Source organism: Thunnus thynnus, chromosome 9, assembly GCF_963924715.1.
Source record: "Thunnus thynnus chromosome 9, fThuThy2.1, whole genome shotgun sequence".
Classification (NCBI taxonomy): Eukaryota; Metazoa; Chordata; class Actinopteri; order Scombriformes; family Scombridae; genus Thunnus; species Thunnus thynnus.
This window is the reverse complement of record NC_089525.1, coordinates 14,461,075-14,487,546: the sequence shown is the minus strand read 5'-3', so window position 1 is coordinate 14,487,546 and position 26,472 is coordinate 14,461,075. Positions and strand designations below refer to the sequence as shown.

At 41.7% G+C, this 26,472-nt stretch overlaps 1 protein-coding gene across 4 annotated transcripts; it reads left to right on the top strand.

The window, feature by feature from the left end:
* Window positions 1-429: 429 nt before the first annotated feature.
* kdm3b (lysine (K)-specific demethylase 3B) lies at window positions 430-26,319 on the top strand. 4 transcript variants are annotated; one of them, XM_067599051.1, is made up of 25 exons: window positions 430-955; window positions 11,208-11,372; window positions 11,961-12,074; window positions 12,306-12,411; window positions 13,000-13,124; window positions 13,217-13,276; window positions 13,417-14,118; window positions 14,337-15,498; window positions 15,590-15,806; window positions 15,955-16,169; window positions 17,666-17,818; window positions 17,975-18,082; window positions 18,223-18,350; window positions 18,453-18,753; window positions 18,854-19,107; window positions 19,801-20,073; window positions 20,243-20,414; window positions 20,544-20,634; window positions 20,815-20,945; window positions 21,070-21,189; window positions 21,912-21,935; window positions 23,648-23,787; window positions 24,283-24,459; window positions 24,583-24,717; window positions 25,317-26,319. In XM_067599051.1, the coding sequence occupies exons 1-25, from the start codon at window positions 749-751 to the stop codon at window positions 25,395-25,397; spliced, it is 5,361 nt and encodes a 1,786-aa protein (XP_067455152.1). In that variant the 5' UTR covers window positions 430-748; the 3' UTR covers window positions 25,398-26,319. The 4 variants fall into 4 exon arrangements, with proteins under 4 accessions (XP_067455152.1, XP_067455150.1, XP_067455149.1 ...); XM_067599048.1 differs by having other exon boundaries at window positions 431-955; window positions 14,301-15,498; window positions 18,456-18,753; XM_067599047.1 differs by having other exon boundaries at window positions 431-955; window positions 14,301-15,498.
* The last annotated feature ends 153 nt before the right edge of the window (window positions 26,320-26,472 follow it).

Genomic DNA, 26,472 nt, shown 5'->3' with positions numbered 1-26,472 from the left:
GTGTTACAGAGTATTTGGTGACCCATCAGATTCTGTGACCTGCAGCGTTGGAAGTACTCAGATCTTTTACTTAAGTAAAAATATCAATACCACAATGTAAAAATACTTAATTACAAGTATAAACCCTCCATTAAAATGATACTTAAATAAAAGTATAACCAGCTAAATTTACTTAAAGTACTAAAGTAAAATTACTAATGTTGCAGAAAATCGGGCTGTCTGATTAAAATTCTGCTTGTGCATTAACTCATCGGTATTAAAGATGTACTTTGTTAAATTTATTTAATATATCAGATACTTTCCCCTTAAGTAAAGGATCTGAGTACTACTTTAATCACTGCAGGTCACAGAATCTGATGGGTCACCAAATGTGTTGTAACACCGGCCACTAGAGGCCGCTGTTGCCGCAGACTTTCGCTCTGTCTCCGCAGTGCTGCCTGTCTACGAGGAGTGCGTTTGATTGTTGCAGGGCTCAATGGCGGACATAGTAGGATAGTCGCTTCAGCAGCGAGGACAATAACATCTCGACTCCCGTGAATTCCTGGCGTGCCTCGGTCAGCCGCTGCGTGCCCTCCCCCTCCGGTGCACCGCTTGAAACGAGCTCTCTTGCGCTTTAACGTGATATACAAAGTCGCAGCAGCTATTTTTCCTGCGCGTCTTCTCGCATTGTTGAGTTCTCAATCCCGAGCGAAGAAGTTACACTGTTCATGGTGGCTCACTGAAAAGGCAGCTAGCTTGCGAGCAAACCATGGGGGACTCTCTTGAATTGATAGGGAAGCGTCTGCTTTTGCTCCTCGACGACGACAGGTCCGCTAATGGACCCGAGCCGGAGCAGGCTGCCTGGGCCCGGGACTGGCTCCGGGGGACGGTGCGAGCAGTCAGCGTCATCGGCCTGGCCGCTCCGGAGGTTAGCGGAGGAGAGGCGACAACAACAACCACTGCTGCAGGGCTGACGGTCAGTGTTTACATACTAATGCTGCCGCGCTGCGTAACTAAAAACCAAACAAATTCAGCTTTAAAACGTGTCCCAGCGATTAACTATGATTTCCAGCTCCTCTGCGCTCAGTTTTAACCGTTGCTGTTTGTGCATTTATTGGCAGTTAAACGTTAGCTTGTACGTATTTTAGCTCGGAGGCAGTGAGGCGAAGCTAAACTCGAGGCCGGGGATTTTCTGGCCTTTGCTTTGTTCGCTTTCTATCTTTTTAACGAATGACATTCACCTCCCGTAACATTAATTATTACCTCGTAGCAATCACTTGCATAGCACAGATGCGCCAGCGTTAACTAAACGTCCACGATATTGTAATAAATCACTGGTAAAGCAGCAGTGTCACAACAGCGTTAGCTTGTCATTTACCTGCTAACGATAGTCTAGTTTAAAGGCCTCACAAGTTCAGATGAGGGTGAAGCAGGAATTCCTGCCACCGTACTGTGGCATCCAGGTTGTTAAATGCACAGACTGATGAACAAGTTGGTAATCTAATAACCACTTGAATGAGGGCAACTCCTCATTTCAAAGCTGTGTTTAGTCTACATTGTGCAGGGCTGCTGGATTGCACAGACAGTTGAGTGAGATTTGTAATAATTTGGGGTGGAGGCAGGTGACCTACATACATCCAAATACCTCATAGTTACAGTGCAAGCTGTTAGAATAGTAAGCAATTGCAAAGTTTAGTAAATACATATTTAAATTAACATTTACACATGATTTGTGTGTTACTTTATAAAATGTCATGGTGTAACAGGTAATAAAACAGTGATTACTCATTATCTTAGTTTAATTAAATAAAAATTACATAGGTGAAAATAATAAAGAATGAGGATAAAAGGAATAATAACTAGGGCTATGTTTAAAGATCCCCCTCAGACCTCTTTTAAGATGTATATAAAATACTCAACTTTAATACTTTGTGTGAATAATTTGTGTTAAAATCTTTAAAATGATATCTAGTCCTTCTCCCTCATTAAAAATTCCAGAAACTACGAATATTCAAATATTTTTTTATTTTAAAAAGTTTATCTGCTGGACTGTAATGTCCAGTCTCAGTGTTAGTGCACTGGAGGCTTCAAGTTTCCACATCACACTTGTGTAAGTTGAATATTGGACCAGGATTGGCTTCAGAAATAGTTGTGATGTCACAAATCCTGCTCATAGGTCCACCCCTTTAAATCAGATTTTCAGTGAGCTCAGAGAAACTTTCCACTTTCAGCAGATGAATGTGAAAACAGCTTCAAGTGTCAAACTGTAGGAACAAGAAGACAAACATATTTTTGAGTGGATAAGGGCTTAAAATTCAGTAAAGTACAGTTTTGTTTTTCGGGGGAAAATTATCTTAGGTTCTTTTGTGTTGACAAAGAAGTGAAGTCTTTTTCTTTGTAGGAAATAAATAGGCTAAAACATTTAAATGTGTGATTGTTTCTTCTGAATTATGTGCACATTGTAGTCTTTTGAAGAACATGACTGGGTCTCTCCTGAGGTGTACATTCATCAGAAATGATTAATGTGGCTGGGGATTGAATTTTTGAACGATTACAGGACAATCAATGAAGTTTTGTTTCCCTGTGTGTCAACGGTCTTCCTCACAGCACTGTCACACTGCTACTCTGTTCTCAGGATTAAGGTCTTTAATACATAGGGATGGAGCCAAAGAAAGCACATTAGTTGTTCCAACAAGTTGTCTCCTACTCACAAATCCTTTTTTTACTGTGACAAACTAACAAGGACATTTAGGCGCATCTTCTCAGTGAGTAGGAAACACATGTCATGATTTTTCTCTATATGTCATAAGGTCATAAGGGGTCATTCCAATTTTTGTGCTGAGAAAAAAAGACAGTTCTATGTTTTACATCTCCATGTTCCAAGTTTTATCACCCCTCTTCTTGATTGTACAGAATTAGGGGCAGAAATGAAAGGTCTGGAGGAAAATAAGGAAAAAATTGGAGTTCCTGGTAAGCAGGCATTCATACTGAAAACAGTCCTGCCTTAAAACATTGCAGGGGGCTGCTGTGGTGGAAGTGTGTTGCTTCAGGTAGACAACGAAATAAAATCCCGGAAGTCCAGTTTGAGTGTCCCATTAAGGCGTTTAAAAGCTAATCATACTCCAAAACCCTGCACAACGGTTTTACAACTCTGGAAAGTTCTCATGGTGTCAACTATTTGGTCATAACAATTGTGAGGTAAACAGTAAAAATTCGATGATGATTTTATAAAGTAATCTACCAGTAATACATGTGCTTGTAAGTTGAGCCAGATACAACTTTTTAGCCAGACGACTCTGTGTTCTTCTGCCAGAGCCCTCTCTGTTTACATCCCCGCTACGCCGCCAGACTGCCCCCATTCAAATGAATGAGAGGTCTGTGGTTTTACACACAGGACTGATATCAGTCCTAGTTCAGTCTGACAATATGACAACATGACAAACATCACGTTTGTTGGGGAGCCCATCTATTGGCCGGTTGTGTCCAAAACATGCAGATTGAAAAATGCTCCAAGCAAGACATAAATTCACTGCAGGCTATACCTGAACTCACCTTGCTAAGAGAAAGGAGCATCATCTTGGCTCAAAGAGAACACAGACACTGGCTTTTCAAAAATCGATTCATGCTCAAGGCAAAATAGCACAGTTCTGCTCCCTTTCTGAACTGCTCACATACTCTGTTTGGGAGCCAGTTGATAAAATTTAGTTGATATTGTGGTTCTTTTTTTTTTTTTAGGTCCACAAGCCTATTATTAAATTTTGTACCGTAGAATGCTGTGTGACAAAATCTTGCTTCACATTTAATCAGTGTGGAAGTACAGTTTGATTTTGTCTTTGTTTCCCAACTATAGATTTGAGGCTATATAACCACCTTATAGTACTTCAAGTCATTTAAGTATAATATTGGTAATTTCTGAACTGATCTGTTTACGGAAGCAGCGAGACGCCAGTGTCATTTAATGCAGACATGACTACATAAACATTATATTTTCCTTACGCTGCTGTGCTTGACTGGTGTATGCATCTGGTGTATTGTCGTTGGTCTCTTGAGTTGTCTAAACGTCTACAGGAGAAGTGCAGTGAAACCTGCTTGAGTTCAACATGTTTCTTCTATTGACTCACTGTTCAGTATTGTGCCTGAAAGATCCACATTTTAATTCACGACTCAGGTGTCACCCCTTTTCCTAGTGAATGCTGGAGTGTGAAATATAATCAGATTAGTAACTCTTTTTCTAACTCTTTACAGTAATCCAAGACAATCACTGCTCCGTCAGAGGCATGCAGTGATTGGCTGTGTGATTTGTTTAGACTAGAGATAGAATTTTTTTTAGGTTTATGACAAGACTAACATGAAATACAACATATCAGACTTTGTCAGGGATTGAATGATAAAGTCTTAGACTTTTTTTCCATGGATGTCCCTAGTAGGGGTGTAACAATACACAAAATTCACGGTTCAGTATCTACCTCGGATTTGAAAAGTTTTGAAAGTTTTGAAAACGACGGGGGTGTTTTGAATACACCCCTGTTTTCACAGGTAATTTGTTAGTCTGTCTCTCCCGCCGCAGGAAATAATGGATTACTCGTGGAAAGCTGTTGATGTAGCACTTTTCTCCTTATGAAAATAATACAGAGATTATTCGACCAATGAGAATTTAGTCGGACGAGAGCATATCGACCAACTCATCGACCAGTCGACCAGCAGACTACAGCCCTACAAATAAGAGATGTCATGGTGTCTTCAGTATGTGTGATAAATTAGTGGTATGAATCTCACACACAGAGTATGAGAATAGTGACCTTGTGTAGTTGTAGTTTGATCATAAAGTGTGAATCAGTTCATCTTAGGTTATTTTGATACAGAAAGAGGATGCATAACCAAAATATTTTGCAATAAGGAACAGGGTTACTGTAATCACAGAATATTCTTTCAGGATCTATTTTGATTGTCTCCTCAACTCTGTTGCAGTTTCAGTTGCTACAGTGTCGCTACAGTTGTCAGGGATTGAATGATAAAGTCTTAGACTTTTTTCCACGGATGTCCCTAGTACGGGTGTAACAATACACAAAATTCACGGTTCAGTATCTACCTTGGATTTGGGGTCACTGTTCAGTATGATTTTGGTACAGGAGGGAAAAAAAGAAAGGTAGAAAATAATGTTTAAGTCCTTTTATTTTGAAAAATATAAACATCCAACAAAGGCTTATTGGCCATGATTAGTTGTGCTGCAGTGGAAAAAGGAAAATAACTTTTCTGATTCTGCAAGGAGTCAGGACACCTGCTGACTGTTGTGTTATGCTCATTTATTGTCACTCAGAACTGACAATTTGTCTGACCACGTCTGAAGTCAAATGTGTTTATAGTCGTTCTGAATGGCCTCACTCAAAGCTGACCATCACAGAGAGGAGAGGGGGGCAGTGAGATGTGATATTGTTTGATTATGGGGATAACGGAGCATATTTTAATCATAATGATGGCAGTGACACTACATGAGCATGGGTAACCAGGGTAACTTGGTTAAGCCGGTGAGCATACATCCATGAGATTGCTACCCGAATGCTACAGCTAAGTGGTGCACTGCCAAAACGTTACAGGTGGAATTTAAGCGATGGAAATATTATTCCGTACATTGAAGTAAGTGGAGTATTGTTTGTGTCAGGGAGCATACTGAACTGAGGAAAGTCGTGTACCGAATTGAACATCCTGAACCTGTATCAAACAGTTCAGGACAAATACACAAACCTTTAAACCCCTAGTCCCTAGTGTTCTCACAGTCCATCAACCATTTAACAAGGTGGAGACAACTTACACTTGATGCATCAGGTGGTCTTTGCTTAGTGGGTCGATCGACCCAAAAAACACAACATACTGTATTTCTTCATTTACCTATAGTGGTATCTAGCCAGGCAGACTCACAGGTCAGTCTCTACACGCTTTGCTCATAGAAACTGTGGATAATCTCCCAGGTTTCGTTGTTAAAACTGGTGGAAACAATTAAAGAGTTTAGAAGTGTTTCCTTGACAAAATGTAAGGGGTGTAGGTTTGTTAGTGGTTAGTTAGTTGTTAGTAGTCAAGCACTGCTGTACGTTTAGAAATCATCAGAGATCTCTGATGTCTGGTATTATGAGTGTACTAACCATGCAAATATTTATGGTTGCATTTGCCCAGGGTTTACAACGTTTGTGTATTATCTAAAATAATGGAGGCATTGTCTCTGGAAAGTGATTTTTAATGTAAATTTTCAATGCTGTGAGCACCATAAACATAAATCCATTCACTACCACTCTATTGGGGTGGAGGCAGGAGTCTCTGAGATAGATTTATCACAACCTCAGCAAATGAATCCTGATGCAGATATCTGCTGGCTAGATTGCACTGTAGGCTGATGCTGAACCATCAGTAGCATTCAATGAACTTTTAATGTGGCCAACTGATAACACTTCAGTTTGTTTCTCATATCTTACTCTGTCAAATAAAACAGATGTAGCCAAACATGGAGCTGTATGTGTTGTTTTTCTTAACTTGTGTCCACAAAATAATAAACTTCCACTGTCAGCTTTACAGTTGTGACAAATAAGTAGGGATGTAGTCAACCAAAGAAAATCTTGGTTGACTAAAATCCTACTAAAATCCTCCTAATCTTCAACTAATTGATTAGTCGCGCGTGGGCGCTAACGGGATAGAGTGCACAGTAAACTCAGCAGCCACACATTTCTCTGTTATGTATTTCTCTGTTTTGTGTCTTCAGGTTAGGATAACCCATTGTTGCTAACTTTGGAGCTAACCCCCTTTACTTTTCCAGCATTTGGGGTAACAACAGACGTGACTTTTTAGCATTTATTAACTTACTACTAACCTTTTCCTCTGCCCCACTCGCATCCACCGTTACTTCTCGGTCCCTCGCTCTTTCCCACTCGCTACGCAAACATACTCCTTAACGGAGCCACGCTACCAATAGTTTCCCAGGCAACGACAGAGGTTGACTCACGTACCGAAACAGCTGCACAACTGCACAGAGACTCCCAAACGCTGTCGATTTCTGAATGAATATCCATTCATTCGGATATCAAATATTAAAACTTTTTTTTTTTGGCCTGGCGGGGGTTCTCGTTATCATTATGGAGAAACACAGATTCAGTAAATGTTCAGTACGGTCAATAAACATTGAGTACGGTTAGACCCAGCAGTCTCCATTAGGTTGGGCAAGTTCAAAGTTTTGAAAACGATGGGGGTGTTTTGGATACACCCCTGTTTTCACAGGTAATTTGTTAGTCTGTCCCTCCCGCCGAAGGAAATAATGGATTACTCGTGGAAAGCTGTTGATGTAGCACTTTTCTCCTGATGAAAATAACACAGAGATTATTCGACCAATGAGAATTTAGTCGGACGAGAGCATATCGACCAACTAATCGACCAGTCGACCAGCAGACTACAGCCCTACAAATAAGAGATGTCATGGTGTCTTCAGTATGTGTGATAAATTAGTGGTATGAATCTCACACACAGAGTATGAGAATAGTGACCTTGTGTAGTTGTAGTTTGATCATAAAGTGTGAATCAGTTCATCTTAGGTTATTTTGATACAGAAAGAGGATGCATAACCAAAATATTTTGCAATAAGGAACAGGGTTACTGTAATCACAGAATATTCTTTCAGGATCTATTTTGATTGTCTCCTCAACTCTGTTGCAGTTTCAGTTGCTACAGTGTCGCTCGCCCCTCTCTCATTAAGCTTAGTTGAGAAACCCTCGAGCAGAAACACTTAGCCCCCAAACTGCTCTCATGGGACTTTGCAGTAGCAAACAGATAAGTCTCTGGTTGTGCTCAGCATCTCCCAGGTGTCATTATCTGTGAGTGTGAAGCAGGGAATTGATAAGAAAGGGGCTGTTGCAGTCATCGAACTGAACCCAGATAAATAGTAATGTGCAAAAAAGGGACATCCATTTGAGACATTTGTAATGAACAATGACTGATGTCGATCCACTCCTGACTGATTCTAGCAACCCAAGTGGGAATATATCATGTTCTTCATATTCAAATAACAATTGTAAGCAATTTTCTTGAAATCATTTAAGGTTCCAGGTGCAAATTAGTTCAGTGTCTTATTTTCTTTATTTTATACTTTTACTCAGGGCGCAAAATTAACTTTCTTGTCCACCGGCCAAATGATTAGTGAATGTTCACATTTTAGCAGCCACTCAATAGATTACCATTATTTTTTTGGCTGGTGAGAGAAGCAAATCTACCTACCACCAGCCACTTGCATATTTTACCAGTATTGGGCTGTTGGCTGGTGCTAATTTTGTGCCCTGCTTTTACTACAGAATATACAACGTGCATGTTAAATAAATAGCATTTAATATGCTTTTAGATTGTCTTTATATGTTGTGTTTTATATTAAGGTTGAATTTTTAACTTGTTTGTAACGAGACCATTTGAAGCAAAGTAATAATCAACTTTCTTTGTTAAAAAGTACCTAGATACAGTATAAATAAAAGATAAATAATGATTGACAGCCACTCCTGTGATCTAGTCAGAGGAATTATGAGTCAGTCACATCCCTGTTCTTTGCAAAATCCAATGTGCGACCCAACCAGCTCTACCATTTCAGGGAGAATCTGACATCTGAGTGTCTTTGGTGTATGATCATATTGTACAAGTATCACATTCAAGTTTAGATGCAGACAGATTCTGCCAAACTGTCATAGACATTTTCCTTTTGTGCTATTTTCTCTCTCTATACAAAGCAAAGAATCGCTGTCTGTCGGTCTGAATGTATGTATGTGTGTTTGTTCTTCACATATCTCGAGAACCGTTCATCTGATCTACTTCACACTTGGCCGGTGTATTGCTGGGGACACAAGGGAGTACAGTCTCAAATTTGGTACAATTAAGTCATTCAACACGTTCAAAATTAATAAACTTGGAATAAACAAGCGATCAGCGAGCCGCTCCACTCTGCAGCAGCGGAGCTTATTGGCTCTGCGACTGCATGATCAGAGCTGTACAACCCTGCCATGAGAGAATTGAGGGGACAACATCTGTCTTCCTTTGATAACGTTAAAAGTTAGGCTTTGTATTGCGTTTCCCGACTCATTTTAAAAAGAGAGAGAGAGAGGGAGCGAGCGCTAGAGAGACAGTGTTGGAAAGCTTTCTCTGAGAGAGAGAAAGCCCATGAATGTTAGAAATACGTTATTTTCTGATTGTTTCATGGCTGTTACGTTCTAAAGCACGAATAAACGATCATCAAACACTCAACAGGTGATTTATTGTGGAGAAAGACACTCTTTTGGTGCAATTGGACACACAACACGTTTAATATTAGTTAACTTTGAATAAACAAGCAAACAGTGAACTGCTCAGCTCCATGTCTGAGTGCAGCGAGGGCTGTTTGATATAAACACCGTCACACTACAGTGGGGCAGAGCTTCTGGGCTCTGACTTGCAGAGCAGGACAAAGGCAGGCGCCCTACTCAATTAAACTGCTCGACAGGAAAGAGCGAGCGCACACAGACGAAAAAAACGGGTGGAGGCAGCAAAACTAGCCAATAAGAGTGCAGACACGTTTGCTTGGCAGCAGAATCAACTAATGGAAGGCCGTAGCTGCTTTTATGGTTCAACCTCAGTTTAGTCTTACTGGTGAAGTTTCTGCCTTGATTAAAACGGATCACAAAACTCACGGTTCGGATCGTATCACGGATTTAAGTCACGGATCAGATCATTTTTCGGATCAGCAAAAAAAGGGGGGGCGGGGGGGACTTTGTTTTCCATACATTCTTTAAAACACTTACAGAAAGAAACTTTTGCCCATGGTCTTAAATGAAAACATGAAAACAACATTCAAGATGTCCAATGTTAATTAAAATCTTAAAATACATAAAATATTCAGTGCTTAATTGTTAAATTACATTGAATTGCAATATGATGCCTGATACCTTCCTCTTTTAAACATGGTAGTGAATGAAACAATAGCCTGTGTCCACATCATCAAAACTTGATGATAACTTACAAACATGAACACATGTCTTGTCCTGCAGTTTAGCTCGTTGAATGAGCCGCCAAACAAACATCCACCAAAGAAAACTACACAGCTAACATCAGTTAGCAGCTTTGTAGCTAATTAGCTGCTTAGCTACAGCACATTAAACAGTGGGTAAATAAACCTGTAGATGTCACTGCGGAGCCATTAAACGCTAGTTTGGTCGTTGCTCTTCAAAATCGCTGTTAGTGACGCGCTGTCTGTCCATGAATTGTACTTACAGCAGTTTGTTTACGTTGTCGTAATTGACACATTAAATTTTGCAATTAATCTGCGGTTCACATGCGTGCCGAACCATGGATCACGGATCAACTACGATCCGTTGCACCACTAGTCCATACAGTTTTAATTGATATGATTGCCAATTGCTACATATATATGCGGTTCTCGAGAAATAATAAGCAATCATTCTAAACAGGCACGTTTTGAACGGGCACTGCACTAGTCTAAATAAACCTAAAGTAGTTTAGTTAGGGAGTAAGAGTATATGCACACATTCCTTTGCTAGTTGACCACATTTTGAGATAATATCTAATGTGCTTTTGGTCACTGAGAAAGTGTCTGTGTCCCTGTCAGGACTGGCAGATAGTAGGTTGCCAGTCACATTGCAGTTATTCTTTTTTTTTTTCTCTTCATGTTACCTTTAGAAGATTTTAACGTGCTCATATTTATTCTTTTACTGTGCTTTTAATGAATTTGATTTACTAGTTGCTTGAACTTCAGATTTTATGAAAAGGTCACTGAAAATCACATAAAAAGGAACTTGCCAATTTTATGCAAATCTGTTTTACAAGTCACAGCAGCACATATGAAAGAAGTTGTATAAAATCATTTGTGGCACCAGAGGGAACTGCGTTAAGTCCAATAATGTCCCCCAATTGATATTGCTTGAGTCAGTGGCGCTGATGACTACAAGTTTGAAAATAAAAATAAAAAGTCTGGGGTTGTGGAGGTAGAAAGAAGTGAGGTTGCTGGACCTCTGTAGCCTGCTTCTCATCTCTGCTTGAGGCAACAGCTTGAGGTTACAATAGCAGTTACTAGCATAACACATCTCTGACCAAACTGTCAGTGGTGGAGTAAAAAAAAGACTATGTCTGGTTCTGCTGCATCGATTTTGATACTTTTAAAAAAACTGTCCATCGAGAGTCCTTAGCTTATGCTCTCTTTCTCTCTGTTTTTCCAACTGCAGGTATTTGTGGAGTTTGAGAACGCTTCACAACGGTGTTCTTGGGTGCAAGTGTATGACGAGGGGGTGAAAGCTGTCTTGGTGGAAGACTCCATCGTTTGGGCCAACCGGAGTGATAGTACTGGGACTACTGGAGCCCCAGCATCAACCACAGCCTGGCCTGGTCTGGTGAGTACTCAGTTGGACAATGGGTGTAAGCTTGAACGTCTGAGTCATGCATACAAGTCAGAAGGACACACAGGAAAAGAGCTAAATTTGTGTACCCCCCCCCCCATGCATGAAGCTTCTACTGTTGGGGCAAGTGGGGGCAACTTTTACACTTCATGAAAAATCTCAAATCTCATCTAAATACATATATATTTCCAGGTCACTGAAATTTATTTGGAATTAAAATCTGCACTTTATCCTCACTCTGGTGTCTCCCCACTTTAAAAAAAGAAGAGGGAAAGTGTCATTTGACCCTGATATGGGCTACAGACGCCTTTCACTGCCCAGGCTCACTCGATGCCAGCTCATCCTACTGCTTAAATTCTTGTTTTAATTTTGTTTGTGCTTATGCCTGAAGTTTATTAATTTGTGCATGTGAGTGTTTTGAGTTGAAACACAGTAAATTGAGGAAAGTAGCCTAGATGGTTTAGATTACATTTTAAAAATCCAGTTATCTACATCCTTTTTAGATTAAAAATCTTTTACTGTTGACCTGAATGTTCTTGTCCATATGTCAAAGAATTACATGCTATTCTCTTTTTTCCTCAGGCCTTCCGCTCCCTAGTGGACAGAGTGGGTTTAGGATCATTGGTTCCAGTGGAATATTTTGGAAACAAAAATTTTGAGTTCCTGCCTGATAACAAATCAGTCCAGAGATTTGAGGTGTGTAAGCTAGTTTTACAAAGTATGTTAATTGTTTAGAAGTGTTGTTAAGGGGTAAAATGATGGACAGAAAATAAATGTTGGACAAATTGTTTAGGATATTATCAATGTTTTGCTGGTTTGCTTTTTTCCTTTTCTTGACAGTAATTGTTAATTCAGTGACAAAGTTATTCCTCCGTTGTAGCTGTATTGGCACTATCTCAGGACAGTGTGTTTTGTGTCCTTTTGCAGGTTGATAAAGACATAAGAAATCCTTTGCTGCTGGAGCAGCCCACCCTGCAGGCTGCCATCTCCAGCTGGCGTAGTGACTTTGAACTGCAGGAGATCTTCAGGAAGGGTAAGACCTAACTTTCTCCAGATTTTCATTTGTTTTCCTTTATTACCTCCATGTGCTATCTGGTGTTTCCCTCATGTTTAGTCTTCTGTGTCCTTATTTGCAGCTGGTCTATATTTACCAGACTTTCACCCATGAATTCACATGCAGAATATAATTTTACAACTTTTAAATCATATAAATGGAATATTTAATCACACAAGACAGATGTGAGTATGTAAAAGTTGTGGCGTCATTGACCTTTTGCTTAAGATTAGAAAAAATGCAGACAGAAGCTTCAGATAAAGATGATGTTTTAGTGAAGTAATTTCAAACAAGAAAAAAGCAAAATATCCATATTTGTATTATAGACTATGAATGCAAATTCAATAAAAACATTGAGCAAGAAATTTAAATAAACAGAAAGCAAGTTGCTGCCAAGTCTCTCTGTAATGCTGCTTAGCTATTGGTGGTGTTTCTTTCATGCTTCAGACAAAATCAATTTTCCCTAATTTAGATACGATCTACTGTACCAGCCATTCTGCATTCCCTGTTTTTCCTTTAAATGTGCCAGAACATAACTCTTGGTTTTCTGGCTGTTCCTGCACTTAGGTTCATACACTATTCAAGGACGCAGGGTTCGTGTGTACCAGCCAGAGTTTGAGGAGTGCTGGGCCTCAGGACTGGTTTCACAGCACGACCCTATCTCGCACATAATGGATATTACCATGGACAAGGTAAATAAGGCTTATGTTTTGCCTAAATATATTCTGTATTCTGCTCATGGTGTCAAAGGATGCCTCTTAAATAACACCTTTTTTTGCTGTAGGGTGAAGAAAATCAGATGGTTGATCCTCGTGTGATACATGTCATGCTGGCAGAGGAGGAGGTAAAGTTATCTTATTATAAATCTACATAGATTTGGTAGACTGTGCTGTATATTAAGTTAAAATGGTTGTAATGTTTTCAACTTAAGATTGATTTAAAAAAAAAAACGTATTAATAGAAGTACTTTCTAACATTTTTTAGCTTGGTAAGAATGGGCGGCGAAGGAAGGACAGTGAAACGATGAAGGGTGATAGTGGTCGCAGACGTAGGACTGCCTCCGAAGGTGAGGATGACATGAACTTGAAACGTTTTAAAGGAGCAGGAGACTTGGGGGCTGATGGACAAAACTGTGGCGATACGAACAAAACGCCAGTGGACGGGACAGTGATGTGGGGTGGAGACTCTGGCGAAAGAGTCAGCAGCACAACCAAAAACGGAAGCTCTTCAGAAGGAACCTTTCCTCAGGGCAGAGTGTCATCCCCCAACACCAATTCCTCACTCCAGATGGACCAATCAAATACTACTCCTCGTTATCCTGTCCACGTCAAAGAAAACGGTCGCTCAATCCCCACACAAGGGGCAGCGGACTCCACCACTGCCGTTACTCATACCCCTACCCCTCCTCCCCTCAAACCAGCCCCCTCTCCCTTCTCCACCACATCTTTTCCCTCACTAGGCCAGATGCCAAGCCTGGTCCCCGGAGCTCCAGCCCCCAAGGTCTCCCCATCCCCCCAGCCAGACAGAGAAGAGGCCTCCCAGTCGGCTTACTCCAAAACAGCTGCTCTTGTTTCCCCGGGGCCTGTCACCATTTCTTGGTCTTCACATGACAGTGGCCCTAGTGTGGCACTTTCTGCTTCTGTGGGTTTCAGTCCTAAGGCTCCCACCTGGGGAAGCCAGACTGAGGTAAGATTATCAATATGATCAGTACAGACAATACCAATATATGATGCCTTTGCAGGCCATCACAGTTTTATTCCTGTTATCAATATAATTTTACTTATTGCACTGAACGCAAGCAGACTACCTGATCTTCATCATCATCACTCACAGTCTAACTGCTGCATGCACATTGTCTTGTTTCTTAGGGCTCTAAGACTGCATCTGGTTTTCGTTTGCCCCAGGCTGTGCCCACTGCTCCTGTATTTGGAGATGTTACCTCTCAGACCAATGGAGCTCCTACCACTACTACAACCCCCCAGGACACTCCAAGGCCCTTTGGCTTCGGCTTTGGTGGCGCAAAGAGTGAGCCCCAATCCCAGCAAGACCAAAACTTGTTTTTCCAGTGCATGACCCAGAATTCTGGCTCCATCCCAACCCTTGCTGCTGGTCAGACCCAGTCCAAGGACACTAATTACTTCACCACAGTGTCTGAGAGCCTGAGTAAAGAGCCCCCAAGCCTTTTCAAGTCTGCAACCCCCGCTGAAGGGCTGAAAAAGCCTGAGCAGCCAAAAGTGCCTGAGGCCCATCCAACGGGAAATGGTGTGCTCAACAAGTCGTCATCAGCCTTCCAGGGCATGGGTGGCTCTGCAGGAGGAAGAGGCTCTGGTCTAAGTATTGGTGGTCTGGCAGCAACGTCTGGAGCCCAAAGTACTTCTAAGAAGAGCAGTAATAATGGAACGTCTGCAGGAGGCTTAGGGCTGCAATCTGGCTTTAACACTTCAGATAGCCACCAGAACCTTTTTCTGCAGGCCTCCAAAGAGCCCGCTAATCCATTTCTGGCATATGGGGACAAAGCTTCCCACACATCTTTTGCTGGCCTCTCTGGGACCGAGCCACAGGCCCTTGGTTCTGCCTCAGACAGCAAGCCAAACCTATTCACTATGGCAGAGCCGCCGAAGGGGATTCTGTCCTCTCCTTTCCCAGCAATCGCAGCAGCTGCTTCACCTAGCTCTTCCTCGTCTCCAGCACCAGCCTCATCTCAGAGGTCACATACTGAAGGGACTGTGACAAAGGAGGAGCAGGAGGTTGGGGAGATGCCTACATCCACCTCAGGCTCCTCTATGTTTGGAGGCGCTGGCCCTGATGGAATGGATGAGGTACCTGTGTCCTTTGACCAGAGCCAGACTCAGAAGTTTACGTTGGAAGAAAGAGGCCAATCATCCAAACGGGACTCAGACTCTAGCAGTAACAGTGACTTGTCAGACCTGAGTGAGAATGAGGAAGGTCTGGAGAAAGGCCAAGTTCCAGGAGGACCACCACACCCTGCCAAGGATGGGGCCTTGCTGCAGAAAACTAAAGTCCAAGGGGCTGCTAAGAGCCGTCCGCGTAACAAGCCTTTCAAAGGTAAGTCTGGTCCACTCTTAATAATGTCAGAAGCATTTGTGGTGACATAAACAAACTAAGCAATGGAATTAACACAAGTTATCTCTTCCAGTGGGCCAGTCTGTACTAAAAGATCAGAGTAAGGTGCGTCGTCTGAAACAGTCTGGTGAGTCCTTCCTCCAGGATGGCTCCTGCATCAATGTGGCCCCTCACTTGCACAAGTGTCGTGAGTGCCGTCTGGAGCGTTACCGTAAATATCGCAATACAGACGAAGACAGCGATGATGACGATGACCCAAATGTGGCCTGTCGCTTCTTCCACTTCAGAAGGTAAGCGATTATATTCCTGTGCACTTGGTTACAACAGTATCTGGGATTGTATGTTTGAGCGTCATCAAGGAAAGTTATCAGAATAGAGACAGCTATGATTCTTAACAATTACTTGTCACTGAATTAACCTTTTTTTGCTTGTGACCAGGTTGGCTTTTACTCGTAAAGGTGTATTGCGTGTGGAAGGCTTCCTGAGCCCCCAGCAGAGCGATTCAATGGCCATGGGTTTGTGGCTACCTGCACCAGCTGTCCAGGAGGGTCTTGATCTGGATACATCCAAGTACATCCTGGCCAATGTGGGAGACCAGTTCTGTCAGTTGGTCATGTCTGAGAAGGAGGCCATGATGATGGTGGAACCTCACCGTGAGTATTTAGAGATCTCACTCATTTCATCTTCACATGTATTGTTTTGTGATAGATTTTGTCTTGTTGGGACGGGCAGGAGTGTGTTTGGTTATTAGCAATAATTCACAATTATCTATGATAATTGTGAATTATGAAATCAAGATATTATTAACCTTAATCAATAATTCGGGCACCAACTGTTGGATCTGTGAGGAAGACAGTTGATTATTTGCAATAATTATCAATTATCAAAGATAATTAACTAATTATAACAATTAATAGAATTATTAATATGAATTAACAAATACGGGGCACCACCTGGAAACCGGGACCAATAACCAAACAAGGTAGTCTCCTAAAAGGAGTTCACCTAGAATGTTAATATCTGAGAGATATCAACATTCACGGGTGAACAAAGAGGGATGAATTTGAGCTCTGACTCCTTCAATCAGTCACTTTTAACAATATGTTACACACAATAATGACAAAAGAACTTCTCTTTAAAGATATAACAGTGTTTATTAAACTTAGCAAAATTAACAAAGTTAACAAATGCTTCATTCAATAAACAACTATTCTAAAATGTAATTCTACCAAACAAAACACAAACAGCTATGTACAGGGTTGGACACATGCAGGGGAATGCGTGTGTGTGTGCACGCCAAGATGGCAACTTGGCCTGACGTGATGATGTCGTCGGTCTGCGACGCGGACGTGACTATGGGAGGAAGTCACGTCACGCAAGAACCAAATGGCAGAAGTACTGCGGTGTCTTGTTTAGACAGAAGCAAGATGGCGCCGCCTGGTGGTCGGCATCTTGCACTCACCCAATTCCGTGAAAAACACACGTGTCTGATGGCGGATAAGGAAAGGCAAAGCTTTGTCCAACGTTATCTGACGTTATCTGACCAAGTTCCACGTCTTCCTGAAGAAACTCCGTTTCTTCCTTTCCGAGGGAATTTGAGCAGTGGTCTCTGTTGGTTCCAGGAATGTGTTCGGGTGAACACGGGCGAAGTCTCGTCTCGTCCAGTGAGGGGAGTCTTCGATGAGGGGAAAACATGTGCGTGGGGTACCCCCTTTAGTCAAGCTGACTCACAGAGGAACAGAAGTTACCCCTAGCTCAGTGACATGAGTAAGGTGTGTTTTTCAGGGCGAGTTCAGTTTTTAAAGGGGCGGTGATGTCATGGCTGCATCATCAGGATACTCTGCTGTGCAGGAGCGTCTCCGCCAATGAGAGACTGTATGTTGACTGTTCCCTGCTGAGGTGTGAAAATCGCAAAGCATCCTTGGAAATGAAGTTTGCAATGGACTCCCATTGTTTGTAAGCAGCATTTTGGTGCTATTCCTTTGTCTCGGGGGAAACAAAGGAAAAAGCACCTTGTGGTCAGGCCTCACAGGTTACATGTAGGCCTTCTCTGTGTGACCTCGTGGTTTGAGGCCCAACAGTCTCAACACTACCTGTCAGAAGTGTCTATCCTGTATATAACCCTGTTACGTTTTGGCCTGTCCTTCAGAGAAAGTGGCGTGGAAACGTGCTGTACGAGGTGTTAGGGAGATGTGTGACGTGTGTGAGACTACCCTGTTCAACATCCACTGGGTGTGTCGCAAGTGTGGCTTTGGAGTGTGTCTGGACTGCTATCGACTTCGCAGGAACAGGCCAAGGGAGGGTAAGTCCTCACTGTGACATTTTAAGAACTGGAGAATTGTGAACTTAGATTTTATTGCACGTTTTTTAATACAGTTATCTAAACTTTTCTAGGTATTTGAATCTTTTGAGGGTGAGTGTGTTGGAAACTCATGGGTCAATATATTCTTTCCTTCAGATGTAGATGAAGGTCCAGAGGATGAGGTTTTCTCTTGGTTGAAGTGTGCCAAAGGTCAACCTCATGAGCCACAGAACCTCATGCCTACACAGATCATACCTGGGACAGGTAACACTCATGACTTGTACATTATGATTGAATTGTAAATCTCTAAATCCCCACCTCACAAGCATCACAAGTATTACATATGGTCTTGTTTTGGTACAGTAAGAATTGTGATGATTGATTTTATTGCCTTTCTCTTTTAGCTCTTTACAACATAGGTGATATGGTGCACTCAGCAAGAGGCAAGTGGGGTATTAAGGCCAATTGTCCCTGTGCCAGTCGACACACCAAGCCTCTAGTGCGCCCTAGTGCCCCCAATGGTATTTCACAGGTACTGTGGTGCTACTTCATCTCTTTCTTAGTTCTGCATTTTGACACATGTTAAAGGTGTTTTTGACTTTAAGGCTCTAATGTCTAGTTGTGCTTGTCTCAGCAGTCTACAACAAGCAGTGGTAGCAGCCTCGGACCTGCAGCTTCTGGTATTGGCAACACTCCAAAATCAGAAGGAGAAACATCAGCGATCAAAACAGAAACTACACAAACAGCAGCAGCATCAGACAGTGGGGGCGGGGAAATTGTGGGCAGTACTAGTAACTCCACCAGTGGTACATCTTCCCCTTGTAACCTCACCCAGTCCTCTGTCAAGGAGTCACGTTCATCAGGAGAGGGCAACAGCTCCGCTCTGCACTGGCTGGCAGACTTGGCCACACAGAAAGCCAAGGATGACACCAAGGGTAAGTAGGAAAGAAGAAATGCTGAGTCTGTGTAATCTGAGTGCATAAAAAAAGTCAGAATCAATATTGAATTTGAAATTATATCACCATCTTCTTCCAGAATCTGGTTCACTGCGCTCCATGATGAGTCGAGACAGTCGGCCTCCTTTTGGCCTGGACTCACTCGGTGCCCTGTCAAAGCCTTCTGCTTCCAGCCCTAAGCTATTTAACAGCCTTTTACTGGGCTCCAGCATGGCCCAGTCCAAACCTGAGGGGTCCAGTCTCCGGGACCTGCTCAACTCTGGACCGGGCAAGCTTCCCCAGGGCCCTGGAGAGAGTGGGGTACCATTCCCTTCCGTCTTTACCTCAGCAGGCGTATGTATAAAACGTCTTTGTTCAATGTAGTTTTATGAAGTGTACATCTACTAAAAAGGCCATCAGCAAGATCAGTTTCTGAGCTAGCCTTAGGCTATGGCGTTCAATTCACCCAAAAAATATATTGTATGACACTGGTTGCATAAAACTGAAAAACCTAGTGTCAATTCAAATCAGACTGATGTCTGTTTGAATGTGGAAAGTATTTTATAACTCTCAACACTTAATTATGTTTTTGTGTCAGTTACATCTCTCCTACAACTCTATAGACAAATAGGATAAATTGTACCATAGACAAATATCACAGGAAATAGTGATAACTACAGAAGCAAAATACTGTGATTTGTTCAGTGTTAAAGTCTCATATTTATCTCAGTTTTTCATATTCAAATAATTAATCAAATAATGCATATGAACCAGTCAGTGTATCCCAACTTAAAACACTGTCAATAAGAATAATTTAAATGGTAAGAAAATTAAGATGAGGAATAATTGCAGCATAGCTTCATGCCTTGAACAGTTGTATTACTACAGGTTTGGTAACGGACCAGAACATTTACTTTGAAAATGCGAAGGGAGGAACAACTAAAAAAAATATTACTCACAAAAAGTATTTTTTACTTAAAATTATTCACCTGTAAGTACAAATACATACATCGTTTGGTAACCCTAAATTCCCCTTTTGTCTGTCAGAGTGACAAGCTGAAGAGCAGCCTTCCAAACTTCCTGGATCACATCATCGCCTCGGTTGTGGAGACCAAGAAGGCAGAAGGCAGACGGACTGGAACCTCTGAGGGGGGCGAGCTTGGTGTTTTGGGGGGCCGCAAAGATGGAGTAATGGGCCTAAGTGTTTTGGAACCACATACCTCACACTCCTGGCTCTGTGACGGACGACTCCTTTGCCTACAGGATCCCAGCAACAGCAACAACTGGAAGATCTTCAGAGAGTGTTGGAAGCAGGGACAAGTAAGAACCACAATAAATAATCAGTACTCCAGACGCATTTTTCACAGAAACATGATGGAATAAAGCAGAAAAAGAAAGACGACTGTTGAGGAAAATTGGGTTGTAATTTGTAAATACTTTTGCTTCCATTGCTCTGTCATGTCTCTAATCTCTTCTCCTTTGTGTCCAGCCTGTATTGGTGTCAGGGATACATAAACGCCTGAAATCTAACTTGTGGCGGCCTGAGGCCTTCAGTCAGGAGTTTGGAGACCAGGATGTAGACCTGGTCAACTGTAGAAACTGTGCCATCATCTCTGATGTGAAGGTGCGAGACTTCTGGGACGGCTTCCAGGTCATCTCAAGTGAGTGCTCAAACAGTTGTTGCTAGATTATGCTTATTTGTTCTTTGGATTGTTTCTGCGTTCACTTCAACACTTATTCCCCACTGATGTTGTTCCAATGGTAGCTGATGTGTTTTTCTGTAAATGCAGAGCGACTGCAAGATAGTGAGGGTCAGCCAATGGTGTTGAAATTAAAGGATTGGCCTCCTGGAGAAGACTTCAGGGACATGATGCCCACACGGTGAGAAACTCAACACCAAGCAACATGCTATTTTTTTGGGGGGGAATGCAAAAAAATATTTGTGAACCAATCATTTCATTATTATTATTATTATCATTATTTAAGATCCAAAACAATATTGTCATATTTGTGAAAGTGTCATATCACTTATTTTCATACATTCTCTAATGCCTGTCCCAGGTTTGATGATTTGATGGATAACCTCCCGTTGCCCGAGTACACAAAAAGAGATGGCCGCCTAAACCTTGCTGCCCGTCTGCCCAACTTTTTTGTGCGTCCTGACCTAGGACCCAAGATGTACAATGCCTATGGTGAGAAGTAATGGTTGAGTTTGACAGAGAGTTTTAATTCTCAGTCACTTCACCACATATTTGTCCTCTTTTGTCCTCATCTCTGTCCTATCTCTCACGGTCTCTTTGTCTTTCCTTCCCTCAGGCTTGACTTCGTCTGAAGACAGGAAGGTGGGCACCACTAACCTCCATCTCGATGTGTCTGATGCTGTCAATGTCATGGTCTATGTAGGCATACCTCAAGGAGATGGAGACCAGGAGCAAGGTCAGTGGATGTGCACACACACACACTTTCTCTCGGTTTTTTTTCCGTCTCTCTCTTTATGCTTGTAGTAGGGATGTCAGTTTCGGTTAATTTTGCTTTTGATAGACCGACACCCATTAACCGGTAACTAACCGGTTAATTTTTACAAAAAGTTGTGATGTAGCTTTCATTTGTAAGAGCTGTCCAGCAGTTGGTGGTCAGAGCTAGCTTGACTTTTAGTTCATCCTTCTTCTCCTCAAAGTGTTTTTCAATGTGTGTCGTCACAGTAGCTCTCGATGGCATAACATACTCGGGCTCAAGGTACCAAACTAGCTCTTTCAGTCCCTCTACCACACTGATTGGCAGCATATCAGTCTCAATCATTCAGCATCCAACTGGGTGATGGCCTCGGACTGGCACGCATCAAACCCCCCTGGAAGGGGAAGAGTAGCATCACAAAATTTACATTTGACTTTGTTGCCTTTCTGGAGGAAATGGTCCCACTCCAAGCTTTGTTTAGCGCTTCACTTTTTTTTACCTCAGACTGCTAGCTAGCAGCCAGCCGGTAGCGTATTGTGTATGCAAATTAACCTATAGAGTGACATGTGTGACTGGTCAAAAGTATTCTCTGTGGTTAACTGATTAATGGTTAACCGTTGACATCCCTAACTTGTAGCACTACTTCATTAATTGAGCCACATTAATTGAGCCATTTTCATTGTGGCAACATTTCTCATTCACAGAGGCAGATATCTCTGGACGCAAAGGTCTGTAGACTTTCAATTGTATCACTTAAGTAGCATGCCCTTCTTCTTGACTAACTCCCCTTCTTCACTCCTCCACCCTACCCCTCTGTTACTATCTGTGCAGTAGGGGCCAGAGCACTGTGACCCATCTGACAGTTTCTACCGTGGCATGTTTATACCCCCTTCTACATTTTTATGTAAATGCAACCTTTATTAACACGTAGGGAATAAGACATTGCACTGAATTTTCTGTTATTGCCCTTTGGAGATCCACACTTTCTTCTCTTATGTAGATTTCAGGGCTGGGTTTAAAATGTGTTTTCTTTGTTACCAATTCAATTAATGCTGCAACATGAATTCCATGAATTGACATGGAGTTTAAATATATTCTGACTGTACAGGTTTTCCTTTATTCTTTAATGTCTTTAATTTTTCTGTTAATCGGATGAGTTGTGCTCTGGTCCTTGCACTGTTGGAAAAAAAGTTTGAATGAAGGGCATCTAGAATTGGCTTCCCTATTCCCTGGCAGGTTTCCTCTCACTCATTACAGTGACACAAACCCAACAGTATGACTTTAGCCATATTGTCCTCATTTAACGGTCCCTCTTCTTCTTAGGGCCAGGGGATCTTACACACACACACACACATATCACACATAAAAAAAACACATTCAATGTATTAGCCTGGTAACATTCTTTGAGGCTGTAGGAGTCATATGTGCGAGTGATGAGGTATGATGATGACTGTGCCAGAACACACACACAGATACACACACTATAATGTCAGCTAAGTACTTACACGTGATTATATACTGAACAGAAACATTGGTTGCAGACGAATGTCCACCAAAACAAACCCATCATTCCTGAATGTGTTTGTTTCCACTTGACTCTCTGAATCTCTAATAAACTTTTACTAAAATGACAAGTTAATCAGGCAGCAGTGTTAGCTTCTCTGTCAGGATGTGATTGTGATTGTGTAGTCTGTCCTTCTCTCTGCCCCAGTGGTTCTCAACTGGTCTGCCACAGTCATTTAAAGTGTAAACTGTTATCTCAAAATTAATAGTTTAGCAATAGAAACATTGGTCCTGCCGTGGCATTTTCAAGTCTCTATTAATAGTCTGTTTAGACGGATTTACATCACAGTTGTTTGGATGAACACAGGACTGCTGCTCGGGATGTGTGTCATGATCGCCACATGATGCAGCTGTAAGCAGTATTTTAAAATGAAAGGATATCAGCAAATCAGTACACTTTAAAAAAAAAAAAAAGAAGACGAAAAAAAAGAAACAACTTTTTTTGTTGGGTTTTTTTTTGTAGTGGCCACACAATCCTACAGTCGACATGAAATGGACCTGTGACCCACTACAAGGCCATGAACCAGATGAGAACTACAGCTCTGTGTCATTTTTGTCAAACAAATGATGGATATACATTAATTTGGTCACTTAAGAATTATGCTATGAAAGATGTGAAAGGCAGATTTATTTTGGCGGTCCAACAATATCCCAAGACTGAGGCAAGATACATCCAGTTATCAGTTCTAAAAAAAAAAAAAAAAGGAAAGCATTAACAAAGGTAGTGTTGTAGTTATGTTGATACATCAACAATCACAGTTGTCAGAGGCCACATTAAAAAGAAGCATCACTGTAGAGTGCTGTCAGCATAGAGACACTGCTGATAACCCTTTGCTGTCCTGTATGTGTGTGTTGGTGTTTATGTTTGATCCTCCAGAGGTCATGACCACTATTGAGGAGGGTGATGTGGATGAAATGACGAAGAGGAGGGTGTACGAGGGAAAAGAGAAACCTGGAGCTCTCTGGCACATCTACGCTGCCAAGGATGCTGAGAAGATCAGAGAACTGCTCCGCAAGGTTTGCAGCCAGTAGAGATCTGTCTTAAATAGTATCTGATCCCTCAGGTTGCAACATCAGTGGTTGTACTAGCTTTAAGAATGGCGCTGTCGGTCTGACTTTGATTGAGACTGAAATATCCCAACAACTATTGGATTGATCATCATGAAATGTTTCCCTGTAGCACCACCATGAGGTTGACATTCTTGGTTCAGTGTGAAATGTCTTGACAACTGTTGGATGCATTGCAATGAAATTTGCTAAATTTATTCAAGAGGTCACAAGAGGATCAATTCTAATGACTTTGGTGATCCTCTGACTTTTCCTCTAGTGCCACCAGCAGGTTGACATTGTTGGCTGTTATTGAAATATCTCAATTATTTAATGGATTGTTGTGAAATCTGGCACAGCACGTTAGCCTGCTGAGGTTAGCATTTAGCTTAAAAGCACCGCAGGGCCAAAGTAGCTTAGCCGCAGGTACGTCTGTAGACTCTTAGTCTTGTTTATTTGTCTTAGGTGGGGGAGGAGCAGGGCCAAGAGAATCCTCCAGACCACGATCCCATTCATGACCAGAGCTGGTACTTGGACCAGGCGCTCCGCCGCAGGCTCTATGATGAATATGGAGTCCAGGGCTGGGCCATTGTACAGTTCTTAGGAGACGCTGTCTTTATCCCCGCTGGAGCCCCACACCAGGTCAGACATGTCAATGTATATGGGGAGAAATATATATTCTCATCTAATCACTTATGAGTGTCCTATGATACATGTCTGTCTTATCTTCTCTCATTTATTGATTCTCTGTTGTTCCCCTCTCAGGTGCACAACCTGTACAGCTGTATCAAGGTGGCTGAGGACTTTGTGTCTCCTGAGCACGTGAGGCACTGTTTCAGACTGACTCAGGAGTTCAGACACCTGTCTACTACTCATACAAACCACGAAGACAAGCTACAGGTTGGTGTACTTTAACTGAACTTGTAGTTACATTGTCGCTTTGTTTAGTGTAATATGTAACTATGAGGTGTGTAATTCAGACTAGGCTTGTTAGTTGCTTGGAGAAGTTTAATAAAAAGCATGAATTTACAAAAATGATGTACTGTAAATGTTATAATATTGACACATGAAAGCAACACAACTAAATTACATTGTGTTCAAAACAGTAAAGCCTGCTAATTATCTGCCCGTTATATTGAGGTGAATTCAGATATCTTCCAGACAGCACTTAGCACGTAGCAAACAGGGCAAAAGCAACACAGTTACGTTATGACATTGAAACCTTGATATAATCGACAGGAATAATTCTGTTGGGGAAGGTTGTAATGGACAGTAAACAATGTGCAGGACTACCGATGATGACTACTTTTGTTATGACTTCATTCTGTATATGAACAAGTGGCCAAACTTGACACAAGCACCAACTGGTTCCTCATGTTTGTTACTTTTACCGCTGTGATTGCTGTAAAAAGCGAAGCGTTCAGTGTTTTCTTCTAGAGCAGGAGATTGTTTCCATGTCCGTTACTGTTTTAAAAGCCACTTTCTACTGTTTTCCTCAGGTGAAGAACATCATCTATCACGCAGTGAAGGACGCTGTTGGCACACTGAAGGCCCATGAACCGAAACTAGCACGCCCTTAGTTTCTCTCACTTAGCGCTGTCCCAAGACAACCAGCCTCTCAAGACCACTCCTCTATGTACACACACAGTATACATTACATACCTACATACACATGTACAATCTGAAAAGTGCAGAGTACAAAGATAGAGTGTAGGTTTTTTTGGGGGCAGTGACGGTCTGGGTTTAGGGAAAGGGCACATTTTGGTTTGGGGAGGGATTAGAAAGGGTGTGGGGCTAGTCGGCGCTTCGATGAAGGAAGTCCTTTATCGCTGTTACACAGTACGCTCAAACTTGTCTAGTTGTTTTTCAATTTTTTTTTTTTTTTTGATTAACTCTGTATTTAAGGTCAGTGTGTTTGTTCTGTTGTTCTCATTGTATATGTAAGATGTGAGAGTAAGGGAGGTAAAAGCTGACGTGCCTTTAGAGCAGAAGTTCAGCTACCATATAAGCGACTGACAAAATGTGAGTACCAGGCTAACTTTCCTATTTTGATGACGTTGATATTATTTTTCTTCAATAGGAGCGAGGTTAACCTGTTGCAGTTTTTAAACCGCTGATTGCTTCTGCCCTCTGTGGCTGGAGTGAATTTGCGAAGCAGCCAGTGAAGGGAAGCAGACCAAAGTTTTGTATTTTTAGTTTTCTTATTTCACTTTTAGAGTAAGAAGTCTTTTCTTTTTATAAACCAGAAGGTAATGAGCAGGAGGACTTCAAAGAGGGCAGATTTGTTTTTGGTTTTTTTTGTTTGTTTGTTTGTTTTCTTTTGGTCATGGGTTTGGTCACCTATATTTGTCCCATGGGCTGAATTAATTGCAGACTTCCAACAACATTGTTCAAGAATCACATTTGCAGCTGAACAGAACTACTGGCCATTAACATTGTATCAATATATATATTGATCTTAGCAGTCTGTTTGATTTTTCACAATAAAGTTTACAAAAACTATTGTTTGCTTAATGGTTATTTTTACCTGCAGAATCACTAAGCATGAACAACCAGGGTGTCTGCGGGTCCTGGAAAGTGTTAAAATGGACAAATTGGGGCTGGACTAACTTATTTTCATTATTGATTGATCTGTTGATTATTTTTTGATTAAGC